This window comes from Carcharodon carcharias, chromosome 16 (assembly GCF_017639515.1).
Source record: "Carcharodon carcharias isolate sCarCar2 chromosome 16, sCarCar2.pri, whole genome shotgun sequence".
Lineage (NCBI taxonomy): Eukaryota > Metazoa > Chordata > Chondrichthyes > Lamniformes > Lamnidae > Carcharodon > Carcharodon carcharias.
Genome location: NC_054482.1, coordinates 113,688,195 through 113,703,161, shown reverse-complemented (window position 1 = coordinate 113,703,161; position 14,967 = coordinate 113,688,195). Strand labels below are relative to the sequence as shown.

Genomic DNA, 14,967 nt, shown 5'->3' with positions numbered 1-14,967 from the left:
AAGTCTGTTCACAAAAAGCGTCATTGAAATATGGAATGTGTTCCCATAAGTAGCTGCTAAAGCTGAATCATTCAGGAAATTTATCACGGTTAGCCTGTAACAATGCTGCAGCTTTCACCTTTACATCTATATCTATATCCTTTCTCTAATAAACATTTCAAGAAAGCCATTGAAAAAATGTTATATTTAAAACAGCAAAACCAAGTGGTCAGATCCATTTGCAAAAGGAATACTGGCTCAGGTTTGATGTGCCAAATGGCCTAAGGTTGCAAATAATCCCCAGTCCGAGAACCTTTCTTTCTCTGCTGCACTTGATGCTCTTGCTGTCGACTCCCGAGTGTTTTCGGATCAGGCTGCCTTGCGTTTTGAAGGGGCTTCCCTTGTGCCTCCTGATCCCAGCTGTTCCTTAAATCCAGACTCCGTGTGCTCCGGCCCTCCTGCGAGGGACTGGCTTTAAACTCCCTCCACTCAGCGATCCCTCCTGGATTTGTGCTAGGGGTTCCCCGGTGAAGCGGAGAGCAGTCGCCGCTAACGTAGGGGCTCCTGGTGCGGTGAACTTGGTGTGGAAAATCGTCAGTGTTATCATCCCCCGGCATCGCCTTTCCCTCGCGGCTTGTATTCTGTGGGTGGTCATGTGACATGTAGGCGTTGTGTATTTCCGGACTCTTTGTCACATGCGCTTGGTAGGAGCAACCGGGAGGTTTCAATTCTCCTGAAGACTCATTCTCTTTCAGGCTCCTGTCTCTTGGTCCTGGATGCTGCGTGTACATTTCTGAATCTTCCTGTTGTCCATCGAGCAAAGACATGTCATGGGGCTGTCTCCTGCCAATGCCGGGTAACAAGTAGAGCTCTGGCTGGGGAGCCTAAGAAATGATCGTGGATTCCAATTAGATCCAGAAAAAATTCAAACAAAGGATATCATGAAGTCATAATTCCACAGCTGATAACAGATCTACTTACATAGGGAGGGGCAAACGATTTCACTTTGAGTTCCCGTTCTTGCTTTGCACTGACCTGCGAACAAGGTTCAGAACTTATTATAAAAGTGAGGTTCCGTGTGTTTTTTTTTAAACATATAGACATGAATCAATGGGATGTCCTGTAAGGGAGGCAAAATAAGCGGGCAATACCTTATATATGTTCCATATTATATATACACACACACACTCTTTACATTGTAAAACATCTTAAAGTACTTCACAAGAGCATTGTCAAACAAAACATGGATACCAAAGCACATAAGGAAACATCAGGACAGGTGATGAAAATCTTGGTCAAAAAAAGTGGATTTTAAAGGATTAGAGACAGAGATTTAACAAGGACATTGCAGGCCTAAGAGCCCTGACACAGGGGCTAATGGTGGAGCAGAGAAAATCGAGAATGTGCAAGAGGCCACAATTGGAGGAGCGCAGAGATCTCAGGGATATTGTCGAAAAGAGGGACATGTTGGCGAAGCTTTTCATCTTGCGCTCATCTCAGGTCAAACACAAGAATGCCAAGTTTCAAACGATCACAACAACTTGTACTACAGGAGAAAAGGGTGCTGATTGGTTGGCAAGTCAACTCTGATTGGCTGAGATGTTGCCATCAAGAAAGCAACAGGCTCCCCAAGCTCCTGGGTAATTCAAAAAACACACAAGGCTTGAGCATCATCCTTTTGTTTCAGAGAAACAGATCCCTGCATATGAATGCATGTATATCTCAACCAATCAGCACCCTTATCTCCTGTGGTGCAAATTGTTGTGATCGTTTGAAATTTGGAATTCTTGCATTTGTCCTGATGAGAGCGAGGCAGAAAACTGTGGCAATATGGCTCTCTTTTCGGCAATATTCAAGTTCTGTACCACCAAGGACTCAGGAAGCTTTAGCTTTGAAGGAAGTTACAGAATGAGGGAGATATGAGCATGTGAGGCAAGGGCGGCAAATGTTTGGATGAGCTCAAGTTTACAAGGTGTGAGGCCGATCAGGAGCACATTGGAATCATCAAGTCTGAATGTAGCCAAGGTATGGTTGAGAGTTTAAGCATCAGAAAGAGATTTGGCGGGGGCATTCCAGGGCTTAGGGCCTATGCAGCTGAACACACAGCCAGCAATGGTGGGGCAATTAAAATGGAGGGTGCTCAAAGGGCCAGAATCAGGTGAGTTCAGAGATCTCAGTTATTTCCAGTGAAGGTCAGTGTCCTGAAATATTTATGACTAAGCTCTGCTGGCATCTTATATCTTGTTTTCTCTGCTGTATAACACTGTTACGATCCCAACTGATATTAATACTGGACAAGTCAGATCCCAGGGTGAAACCTGGCTTGATGGATCCTAAGATAAAAGCAAAATACTGCGGATGCCGGAAATCTGAAACAAAAACAAAAATAGCTGGAAAAACTCAGCAGATCTGACAGCATCTGACAGTTCTGCTGAAGAGTCATACGGACTTGAAACGTTAACTGTGTTCCTCTCTGCAGATGCTGCCAGACCTGCTGAGTTTGATAGATCCTAACGTTTTTTAAGAAAAAGTGGGGGCAAGTTACTGAACAAATTCACAGGAGTCTGCTGGTGAACTTTTAACACAAAGAATAAGACATTTATTTGACAAGAAAAATGAACCATATTACACCAGAGAAAAAGGATGGAAAGATCTCAATACAAACACAGGAAGATGGTTCACTTTCCCAGTATAACTTTATCCAGCAGTATTTTTATAGACACACAAACGAGTGAAGGGTTACCACAAGCTTGACACAAAGGCTCCTTGCTTGGGACTAGCACACATACAAATGGCTTTCTTCTGGTGAATTCCTAAGCATTCACTTGATGCTTCTCACTGACTCGTACGTCTCCCTGAAATACCCAAAACCGCACTCTAAACTCACTATTGCAGAGCAAACCAGAGTTCCCTAACCTCAGTCTCCCAGTAGCCTTGTAGTATTTCTTATCTCAGAGAGCTGAAAATCCCTGTTTTCACTCACTGACACACACTGACTGAACTGTCCCCTGCCTTTCTCCGTGTCACTTGAGAATTGTTACGAGGCAAGAGTAAGGCTTTCCAACTTCGCTTCGAATCCCAAAAATCACTAAACTTCTAACTCCTTTTTAACCCATCTCTTTCACTTCAAGAGTTGTAAAATCTCATTAAAAATGTATACATACATAAACAAACCCAAAAGAGTGTCCTTTCAGCCACAGATCCATCCAGACTTCCAGGCACCAAGGTTCATAAAACAGCTATATGACTGAAACCCCTCTACCTTCCTTAACACAAAAAGATGTTTACAAATTCAACATAAATTATACATTGTTCAGCACAATTGCTTCATCAGGCACTCCTGATTCAGAACCATCCTGCAGCTTAACATGGAGCCCAAAGGTTACTAAAATAAAATTCTAACAGGACTAGACAGGGTAGATGCAGGAACGATGTTCCCGATGGTGGGAGGGTCCAGAACCAGGGGTCACAGTCTGAGGATATGAGGTAGACCATTTAGGACTGAGATGAGGAGAAATTTCTTCACCCAGAGAGTGGTGAGCCTGCGGAATTCGTTACCACAGAAAGTAGTTGAGACCAAAACATTGTATGTTTTCAAGAAGGAGTTAGATATAGCTCTTGGGATGAAAGGGATCAAAGGGTATGGGGAGAAAGCGGGAGCAGACTATTGAGTTGGATGATCAGCCATGATCATAATGAATGGCAGAGCAGGCTCGAAGGGCCGAATGGCCTACTTCTAGTTTCTATGTTTCTAAATAATGTGGGGAGACCATTGAGTGAAGCGTGTCACCTCCTTTCCAATCCTGCTCTCCTGGGGACCTAAACACCAAGATAAAAAGTGTCTTTATATTCATTGGTGCCAAACTCCGAGACAACACCAGCGTGTTTTTTGTGAAGGGGATGAGCAGCATTATAGATGAAACTCAGAACGAACCATTGGGGATATGGTGTAGCGGTAAAGTTGCTGGGCAAGTGACCTAGAATAATGCCCTGGAGACATGGGTTCAAATCCCAATATAGAAGCTGCTGAGTTTTAAATTTAGTTAATAAATCTGGAATAAAAAGCTTGTTGCATAACAACTACCAGCGGTTGCTGCAAAAACCCATCTGGTTCACTAATGCCCTTTAGGGAAGGAAACCTGCTGTCCTTACCTGGTCTGGCCTACATGTGACTCCAGACCCACAGCAATGTGGTTGACTCTTAGCTGCCCTCTGAAATGGCCCAGCATGTCACTCAGTTTGAGGGCAATTAGGGATGGGCAACAAATGCTGGTATTGCCTGTGACACCCACATCCCTTGGAAGAATAAAAGTTAAATCCCAGTGGCCAATTCAGGTGGGGTTCTGCTATTGGAGATCAATGTGTTCAGTCCTGGGTAGTGTGGTTCAGTTCATTGCACTGTCACCTCTAAGTTATGGCGTTTCTCCAGAAGCCTGTAGGCCCAGAATTACCTTTCCAGATAAAAAGTGAATGTGGAAACACTTCAGGGTCTCTCGATCCTACAGGAGGACTGTCAAACAATCACTGGTACAAAAACAAAAAACTGTGGATGCTGGAAATCCAAAACAAAAACAGAATTACCTAGAAAAACTCGGCAGGTCTGGCAGCATCGGCGGAGAAGAAGAGTTGACGTTTCGAGTCCTCATGACCCTTCAACAGAACTGAGTGAATATTAGGAGAGGGGTGAAATATAAGCTGGTTTAAAGGTGGTGGGGGGGGCGGGGAAAGAAGTGGGGGAGGGGTGGTTGTAGGGACAAGCAAGCAGTGATAGGAGTAGATAATCAAAAGATGTCACAGACAAAGGAACAAAGAGGTGTTGAAGGTGGTGATATTATCTAAATGAATGTGCTAATTAAGAATGGATGGCAAGATACAGCTCTAGTGGGGGTGGGGTGGAAAGACTAGCCCGGCATACAAGATTTAAAAATAATGGAAATAGGTGGGAAAAGAAAAATCTATATAAATTATTGGAAAAAACAAAAGGAAGGGGGAAGAAACGGAAAGGGGTTGGGGATGGAGGAGGGAGTTCAAGATCTAAAGTTGTTGAATTCAATATTCAGTCCGGAAGGCTGTAAAGTGCCTAGTCGGAAGATGAGCTGTTGTTCCTCCAGTTTGCGTTGGGCTTCACTGGAACAATGCAGCAGGCCAAGGACAGACATGTGGGCAAGAGAGCAGGGTGGAGTGTTAAAATGGCAAGCGACAGGGAGGTTTGGGTCTTTCTTGCGGACAGACCACAGGTGTTCTGCAAAGCGGTCGCCCAGTTTACGTTTGGTCTCTCCAATGTAGAGGAGACCGCATTGGGAGCAACGAATGCAGTAGACTAAGTTAGGGGAAATGCAAGTGAAATGTTGCTTCACTTGAAAGGATTGTTTGGACCCTTGGACGGTGAGGAGAGAGGAAGTGAAGGGGCAGGTGTTGCATCCTTTGCGTGGGCATGTGGTGGTGCCATAGGTGGGGGTTGAGGAGTAGGGGGTGATGGAGGAGTGGACCAGGGTGTCCCAGAGGGAACGATCCCTACGGAATGCCGATAGGGGGGGGTGAAGGGAAGATGTGCTTGGTGGTGGCATCATGCTGGAGTTGGCGGAAATGGCGGAGGATGATCCTTTGAATGCGGAGGCTGGTGGGGTGTTAAGTGAGGACAAGGGGGACTTCTGTTCTGATGATGCTACCTTCAAAAACAGTTCCTCTGACCTGTCCTCCTCCTTCCTTAGCCGAGGTTTTCCACCCACGGTCATTGACAGAGCCCTCAACCGTGTCCGGCCCATCTCCTGTGCATCCGCCCTCACGCCTTCTCCTCCCTCCCTGAGACATGATAGGGTCCCCCTTGTCCTCACTTATCACCCCACCAGCCTCCGCATTCAAAGGATCATCCTCCGCCATTCCCGCCAACTCCAGCATTATGCCACCACCAAACACATCTTCCCTTCACCCCCCCCTATCGGCATTCCGTAGGGATCGTTCCCTCCGGGACACCCTGGTCCACTCCTCCATCACCCCCTACTCCTCAGCCCCCACCTATGGCACCTCCCCATGCACCACGCAAAAGATACAACACCTGCCCCTTCAATTCCTCTCTCCTCACAGTCCAAGGGTCCAAACACTCCTTTCAAGTGAAGGAGCATTTCACTTGCATTTCCCCTAACTTAGTCTACTGCATTCGTTGCTCCCAATGCGGTCTCCTCTACATTGGAGAGACCAAGCGTAAACTGGGCGACCGCTTTGCAAAACACCTGTGGTCTGTCCGCAAGAAAGACCCAAACCTCCCTGTCGCTTGCCATTTTAACACTCCACCCTGCTGTCTTGCCCACATGTCTGTCCTTGGCCTGCTGCATTGTTCCAGTGAAGCCCAACGCAAACTGGAGGAACAACACCTCATCTTCCGACTAGGCACTTTACAGCCTTCCGGACTGAATATTGAATTCAACAACTTTAGATCTTGAACTCCCTCCTCCATCCCCACCCCCTTTCCATTTCTTCCCCCTTCCTTTTGTTTTTTCCAAAAATTTATATAGATTTTTCTTTTCCCACCTATTTCCATTAATTTTAAATCTATATCTTTTATGCCCTGTTAGTCTTATTCCACCCCACCCCCACTAGAGCTGTACCTTGAGTGCCCTGCCATCCGTTCTTAATTAGCACATTCGTTTAGATAATATCACCACCTTCAACACCTCTCTTCTGTCTGTGACATATTTTGATTATCTGCTCCTATCACTGCTTGCTTGTCCCAACAACCACACCCACCTACCCCCCCGCCCCCACCACCCCACTTTTCTCCCCCCACCCCCCCCACCTTAAACCAGCTTATATTTCACCCTCTCCTAATATTCACTCAGTTCTGTCGCAGGGTCATGAGGACTCAAAACGTCAACTCTTTTCTTCTCCACCGATGCTGCCAGACCTGCTGAGTTTTTCCAGGTAAATCTGTTTTTGTGTTGAAACAATCACTGGTGTCCGTCCTGAGGCCAAGTCCACAGGAATTCAGGCAACATGGTCACCATTACTGAGATTCGCTTTTGAATTCTATATTTTATTCCAATTCCCAGGCTGCCCTGGCGGGATTTGAACTCATGTCTCGGGATCATTAGCCCTGTAACAGAAACATACAACATAAGAAGCAGCATGTTTTCTGAAACTTCACCCAAAATTTATTCCGGCTGAATGTTGTTCCACAAAAAACATATTCCCCTCGCATTTGAATTTGACCATTACCATCCTTTAATAATTTAAAATATTAATCAAAGCGTTGCTCTGTTCCTTTACTATTCACCAAGTTACCAGACGACGATATGTGAAGTCTCTCCATCAGCCAAACAGGGACATGTTACTTGTCACTCACCACCCCCAGCCTGAATGTCATCTAGATCTTCCTGCATTTGGACATGGACTGCTTCAGTATCTGAGGAGTCGTGAATGGTGCTGAACATTGTGCAATCATCAGGGAACATCCCCACTTCTGACCTTATGATAGAAGGAAGGTCATTGATGAAACAGCTGAAGATGGTTGGGCCTAGGACACTACCCTGAGGAGCTCCTGCAGTGAAGTCCTGGAACTGAGATGACAGACCTCCAGCAACCACAACCATCTTCCTTTGTGCTAGGTATGACTCCAAACAGTGGAAAGTTTTCCCCCGAGTTCCCACTGATCCCAATTTTGCTGGGGCTCCTTGACGCCACAATTATTTTTTTCAGAGCAAGGACTTATGCGTTGCTGCAGGATTTAAAGGGCTGCAGCAGCTTAAAGGGGACAGACCAAAGGGGAAGAAGAACCCCTAGTGCAATTTGGCTCACAAGAGCTGTTTATCAGGTCGACTGAAAGAGTGGGCAGGTTCGCCAGTGATGAAGTGCCTCCTCTCAAAAATTAGACAGTGTGGGGGGTGCAATGATTTCAATGCACGTGGCACAGGCTCCAGCAGTGAACAACAGAGCAGCAGCAATGGAAGGAGGTGCCCAGGACAGTCAGTCTAAAAGTTACTATCCCCACACAGGCAACTGTGTACTGCAAAGCATTTAGGGATCCTAGCAGATCAGCCAACCTTAAAAAAAAGACAAAAACAGAATTACCTGGAAAAACTCAGCAGGTCTGGCAGCATCGGCGGAGAAGAAAAGAGTTGACGTTTCGAGACCTCATGACCCTTCGACAGAACTTGCGTTCGAGTCCAAGAAAGAGTTGAAATATAAGCTGGTTTAAGGTGTGTGTGTGGGGGGGGGGGCGGAGAGATAGAGAGACAAAGAGGTGGAGGGGGGGCGCGGTGTGGTTGTAGGGACAAACAAGCAGTGATAGAAGCAGATCATCAAAAGATGTCAACGACAATAGTACAATAGAACACATAGGTGTTAAAATTAAAGTTGGTGATATTATCTAAACGAATGTGCTAATTAAGAATGGATGGTAGGGCACTCAAGGTATAGCTCTAGTGGGTTTTTTTTTTATATAATGGAAATAGGTGGGAAAAGGAAAATCTTTATAACTTATTGGAAAAAAAAGGGAAGGGGGAAACAGAAAGGGGGTGGGGATGGGGGAGGGAGCTTACGACCTAAAGTTGTTGAATTCAATATTCAGTCCGGAAGGCTGTAAAGTCCCTAGTCGGAAGATGAGGTGTTGTTCCTCCAGTTTGCGTTGGGCTTCACTGGAACAATGCAGCAAGCCAAGGACAGACATGTGGGCAAGAGAGCAGGGTGGAGTGTTGAAATGGCAAGCGACAGGGAGGTTTGGGTCATTCTTGCGGACAGACCGCAGGTGTTCTGCAAAGCGGTCGCCCAGTTTACGTTTGGTCTCTCCAATGTAGAGGAGACCACATTGGGAGCAACGAATGCAGTAGACTAAGTTGGGGGAAATGCAAGTGAAATGCTGCTTCACTTGAAAGGAGTGTTTGGGTCCTTGGACGGTGAGGAGAGAGGAAGTGACTAGGGACTTTACAGCCTTCCGGACTGAATATTGAATTCAACAACTTTAGGTCGTAAGCTCCCTCCCCCATCCCCACCCCCTTTCTGTTTCCCCCTTCCCTTTTTTTTCCAATAAGTTATAAAGATTTTCCTTTTCCCACCTATTTCCATTATATAAAAAAAAACCCACTAGAGCTATACCTTGAGTGCCCTACCATCCATTCTTAATTAGCACATTCGTTTAGATAATATCACCAACTTTAATTTTAACACCTATGTGTTCTATTGTACTATTGTCGTTGACATCTTTTGATGATCTGCTTCTATCACTGCTTGTTTGTCCCTACAACCACACCGCGCCCCCCCTCCACCTCTTTGTCTCTCTATCTCTCCGCCCCCCACACACACACCTTAAACCAGCTTATATTTCAACTCTTTCTTGGACTCGAACGCAAGTTCTGTCGAAGGGTCATGAGGACTCGAAACGTCAACTCTTTTCTTCTCCGCCGATGCTGCCAGACCTGCTGAGTTTTTCCAGGTAATTCTGTTTTTGTTTTGGATTTCCAGCATCCGCAGTTTTTTTGTTTTTATCTCTGTGTTTAATTGACTGCCACTGCTCTTCAAGAAATGCCTACCTCCTTGAAGAAGTTCTGTTCCTCTCTGCGACAAGATTTCCGTATCTCTCTGTTGTCTTGCTCACCTTCCTTGCTTTCCATTTCCCTCCTGGTGTTTGACAAGGTGTTTACTAAAACCCGCTTTCACAGCCATATCTCCTTTCTCAGTGACTGTCTCCGTCTCCGACTTACCCCACGTGGATTTCAACTGAAATTCCACCCCTCATGTTTCGAACCCACCCAGGATTACAGGTATCTCCGGGACATAAAACGTTTCTCGGACTGCTGTTCCCGTCACATTCTGAAATCCACACTTAGTGCCATGCGCCGCCATATGAACACACTCGACCTCTCCCTCCAGCAGCACCGCCGTACCCTTTTTCAAAGCTGCGCGTGCCCCCAGTTTCATTTTATCCTTCGGCTCATCCGACGCCTCAACAAGAAACTTTTTCTCTTTCTCTCAAGTGCTAATGAACGCAAGCTGCAACAACTCATTGACACCAACACCCATCTAGGACCCTCCACCCCTGCCTGTTCCTCCGTCCCCACCCCATCTTCCAATCCCAGCCCCAGCCGTGCATTCACTATACCCCCTGACCTTACCCTCTCTGATGCTGAACGTTCAGTGCTCAGCAAAGGACTTAGTTTCATACCCTTACGCCCTCACCTCAATGAATTTCGGGCTCGGCATGATGCTGAACTCTTCTTCCGCCGTCTTCGTCTCCGGGCTCACTTCTTTGGGCAGGAGTCCTCTCCCAGTTCAACGGATCCTTTTACCCATCTCCAATATTCTCCCTCCACCTGGACCCCTCCCTCTGGATTCTTACCTTCTCTTGATCTTTTCATTGAGAACTGTCGGCGCGACATTAGTCGTCTCAATTTCTCTGCTCCTCTCACCCATTCTAACCTGTCTCTCTCTGAACTTACTGCACTCTATTCTCTCAGGTCCAACCCTGACATTGTCATCAAACCCGCTGACAAGGGTGGTGCTGTTGTTGTCTGGCGCACTGACCTCTACCTCGCGGAGGCTGAGCGTCAACTCGCAGACACTTCCTCCTACCTCTCCCTGGACCATGACCCCACCACTGAACATCAAGCCATTGTTTCCAGGACTGTCACTGACCTCATCTCCTCTGGGGATCTCCCTCCCACAGCTTCCAACCTGATAGTCTCCCAACCTCGGACGGCCCGCTTCTATCTCCTACCCAAAATCCACAAACAGAACTGCCCCGGTAGACCGATCGTCTCAGCTTGTTCCTGCCCCACAGAACTCATTTCTCGTTATCTTGACTCCCTTCTCTCTCCCCTTGTCCAGTCCCTTCCCACCTACATCCGTGATTCCTCTGACACCTTACGTCACATCAACAATTTCCAGTTCCCTGGCCCCAACCGCTTCCTCTTCACCATGGACGTCCAATCCCTCTACACCTCCATCCCCCACCAGGATGGTCTGAGGGCCCTTAGCTTCTTCCTCGAACAGAGGCCCGAACAATCCCCATCCACCACTACTCTCCTCCGTCTGGCTGAACTTGTTCTCACACTGAACAATTTCTCCTTCAACTCCTCTCACTTCCTCCAAATAAAAGGTGTGGCTATGGGTACCCGCATGGGCCCCAGCTATGCCTGTCTCTTTATGGGGTATGTGGAACATTCCTTGTTGCAGTCCTACTCCGGCCCCCTTCCACAACTCTTTCTCCGGTACATCGATGATTACTTCGGTGCCGCTTCATGCTCTCGTCAGGACTTGGAAAAATTTATTAATTTTGCTTCCAATCTCCACCCCTCCATCATTTTCACATGGTCCATCTCTGACACTTCCCTTCCCTTCCTTGACCTCTCTGTCTCAATCTCTGGTGATAGACTGTCCACCAATATCCATTACAAACCCACCGACTCCCACAGCTATCTCGACTACAGCTCCTCACACCCCGCTTCCTGTAAGGACTCCATCCCATTCTCTCAGTTCCTTTGCCTCCGTCGCATCTGTTCCGATGATGCTACCTTCAAAAACAGTTCCTCTGGCATGTCCTCCTTCTTCCTTAACCGAGGTTTTCCACCCACGGTCGTTGACAGGGCCCTCAACCGTGTCCGGCCCATCTCCCGCGCATCCGCCCTCACGCCTTCTCCTCCCTCCCAGAAACATGATAGGGTCCCCCTTGTCCTCACTTATCACCCCACCAGCCTCCGCATTCAAAGGATCATCCTCCGCCATTTCCGCCAACTCCAGCATGATGCCACCACCAAACACATCTACCCTTCACCCCCCTTATCGGCATTCCGTAGGGATTGCTCCCTCCGGGACACCCTGGTCCACTCCTCCATCACCCCCTACTCCTCAACCCCCTCCTATGGCACCACCCCATGCCCACGCAAAAGATGCAACACCTGCCCCTTCACTTCCTCTCTCCTCACCGTCCAAGGACCCAAACACTCCTTTCAAGTGAAGCAGCATTTCACTTGCATTTCCCCCAACTTAGTCTACTGCATTCGTTGCTCCCAATGTGGTCTCCTCTACATTGGAGAGACCAAACGTAAACTGGGCGACCGCTTTGCAGAACACCTGCGGTCTGTCCGCAAGAATGACCCAAACCTCCCTGTCGCTTGCCATTTCAACACTCCACCCTGCTCTCTTGCCCACATGTCTGTCCTTGGCTTGCTGCATTGTTCCAGTGAAGCCCAACGCAAACTGGAGGAACAACACCTCATCTTCCGACTAGGGACTTTACAGCCTTCCGGACTGAATATTGAATTCAACAACTTTAGGTCGTAAGCTCCCTCCCCCATCCCCACCCCCTTTCTGTTTCCCCCTTCCCTTTTTTTTCCAATAAGTTATAAAGATTTTCCTTTTCCCACCTATTTCCATTATATAAAAAAAAAACCCACTAGAGCTATACCTTGAGTGCCCTACCATCCATTCTTAATTAGCACATTCGTTTAGATAATATCACCAACTTTAATTTTAACACCTATGTGTTCTATTGTACTATTGTCGTTGACATCTTTTGATGATCTGCTTCTATCACTGCTTGTTTGTCCCTACAACCACACCGCGCCCCCCCTCCACCTCTTTGTCTCTCTATCTCTCCGCCCCCCACACACACACCTTAAACCAGCTTATATTTCAACTCTTTCTTGGACTCGAACGCAAGTTCTGTCGAAGGGTCATGAGGACTCGAAACGTCAACTCTTTTCTTCTCCGCCGATGCTGCCAGACCTGCTGAGTTTTTCCAGGTAATTCTGTTTTTGTTTTGGGTTTCCAGCATCCGCAGTTTTTTTGTTCTTAAAAAAAATGACACCTTCCAGAATACACTGGGTACAATAATGATCGAGAGATGGTGAGGTAACGTCATTAGGCTAGTAATCCAGAGACCCAGGTTAATGCTCTGGGGACATGGGTTCAAATCCCGATTGGGATTTAAATTCAATTAATAAAATCTGGAATATAAAGCTAACCTCAGTAATGGTGAGCATGAAACTATCATCGATTGTTCTCAAAACTCATCTGGTTCTCTAATGTCCCCTTAGAGGAGGAAATCTGCCAATCCTTACCTGGTCTGGCCTACATGTGACTCCAGACCCACGGCCATGTGGTTGACTCTTAAATGTTCTTTGAACAAGGGCAATTAGGGATGGGCAATAAATGCTGGCCTAGCCAGCGACACCCTCATCCCAGGAATGAATTTTTTTTTAAAAAGTGTATATTTTAAGATGCCTGCACTGGGGTCTGACAGTCACTTTAGGTTCTGATGGCTGTTTGATCAGCCAGCAGAGAGTCTCAAAGTCATGATTATCAGATGTCCTTGCAATTCACCTTGTGCTGGACAAACTTGGACAATGGGGTAGAAATTGGGCTGTAGGGTAGCTGAGTTGTACTATTAATGAGGGAGCTGATCTGCAGACACTTCTTGAGTGGAAACATTAAGTTTATTTACAATATGCTCAGCAGCAACTACACGTGTGCTTTCAACTCCAACTCTAACTCTACACTCACTGCTGAGGTAGCCCCGCGCTACTCTCCTATTGGTTACTACAGATCATGTGATCTTGCCTAAGACGTATTATTCTTAAAGGTACATTTCATACTAAATAAAACCATAAGTTACTACAGTTGTCCTGATTTTCCAGGTGCTTTGCTGACAAGTGGGATGGGCCTTGCCCAACCTGCATTCACAGGAGTGACAGCCGAGAGGGGGGGCGGTGGGTGCTGAAAGGTGTAAATTATGAAGACCAGTTGCACAGACAATGTTTGTATCTCAGAGAGTTAAGAAGGTGACTGAGTCAAGGCCCACGAGAAGTTGCGAAGGAGTCTCTTAGAGAAAGTAAAGTTGGTGCTGGATATCCATGATCGAACCTGGAATGATGCTGCCATCCAGTGGCTTTCCTGGGAACTGCAGCTGTAAAGAACTCAAGTTAAACCTGAGACTGAAACTTGCTCGTTCCCTTTAAACAGGGTCCCCAGTGGTGGGGGGGGGGTCCCTCACTCTGAACTGCACAGGGGTAGAGACCGGATTTGCAGCCTATATAACTGGGTCTGGTAAACAAGAAGCATCAGATTAATCTGCTTTAACAGTTTCCAGTTTCCCGGCCTGAATCAGCTCCAGGGATGTCCAATCCGCCTACCCCACCAGGACAGTCCAAGGGCTCTCCGCTTCTTTCCCAAACAGAAGCCCTAGTGCCCATCCACCGTCACCTTCCTCCACCTGGCTGAACACGCTTTGCAAGTGAAACAATGACTTACTTGTGCTTTCAGTTTACTATACTGTATTGGCTGCTCACAATGTGGTCTGCTCTACACTGGGGAGGCCAAGTGCAGACTGGGTGATCTGTATTCACTTAATCATGGCCTGGAGCTTCCTGTTGCTTGTCATTTTACTTTTCTGCCTTACATTCACTCGCACCTTTCTGTCCTTGGCCTGCTACAGTGTTCTAATAACACTCAACACCAGCTCGAGGAAGGCACCTCATCTCTCAATGTCTATAGCCTTCTGGTGGACTCACTGAGTTTGACTATGTTAGATCAGAACCTCTGCTTCCGTTTTGTTTTGCGTTTCTTTGCTGCTGTTTTTATTCCCCCTCTGATTTCTCTTGTTTCCTTCACTTCACATTTGGATGGCAGTTAAGCTGCTATTTGCACCTCCCCTAGACACATATTTTCTCCCTTTACTTGTGTTTTTCATTCATTTATCTAGTAGGGGCTTCGCTGGCTGGGCCAGCATTTATTGCTCTTGAGAAGGTGGTGGTGAGCTGCCTTCTTGAGCTGCTGCAGTCCATGTGGTGTAGGTACACCCACAGTGCTGTTAGGGAGGGAGTTCCAGGATTTTGATCCAGTGACAGTGAAGGAACAGTCGATATATTTCCAAGTCAGGATGGTGAGTGTTTTGGAGGGGAACTTCCCAGTGGTGGTGTTGCTGCAGGATTTAAAGGGCTGCAGCAGCTTAAAGGGGACAGACCAAAGGGGAAGAAGAACCCCGGTGGTGGTGTTCCCATC

The 14,967-nt window shown here is 47.0% G+C and overlaps 1 protein-coding gene across 2 annotated transcripts in view; it reads right to left on the bottom strand.

Moving 5' to 3' along the window:
• spata1 (spermatogenesis associated 1) overlaps window positions 1-14,967 on the bottom strand; it is a 65,247-nt gene that overhangs the window by 18,482 nt on the left and 31,798 nt on the right. For both annotated transcript variants that reach the window (XM_041208512.1, XM_041208511.1), the window contains exons 4-5: window positions 961-1,014; window positions 293-863 (exon numbers count right to left, since the gene is read on the bottom strand). In XM_041208512.1, coding sequence (XP_041064446.1) covers window positions 293-863; window positions 961-1,014 — 625 coding nt within the window. The remainder of the gene's footprint in view (window positions 1-292; window positions 864-960; window positions 1,015-14,967) is intronic.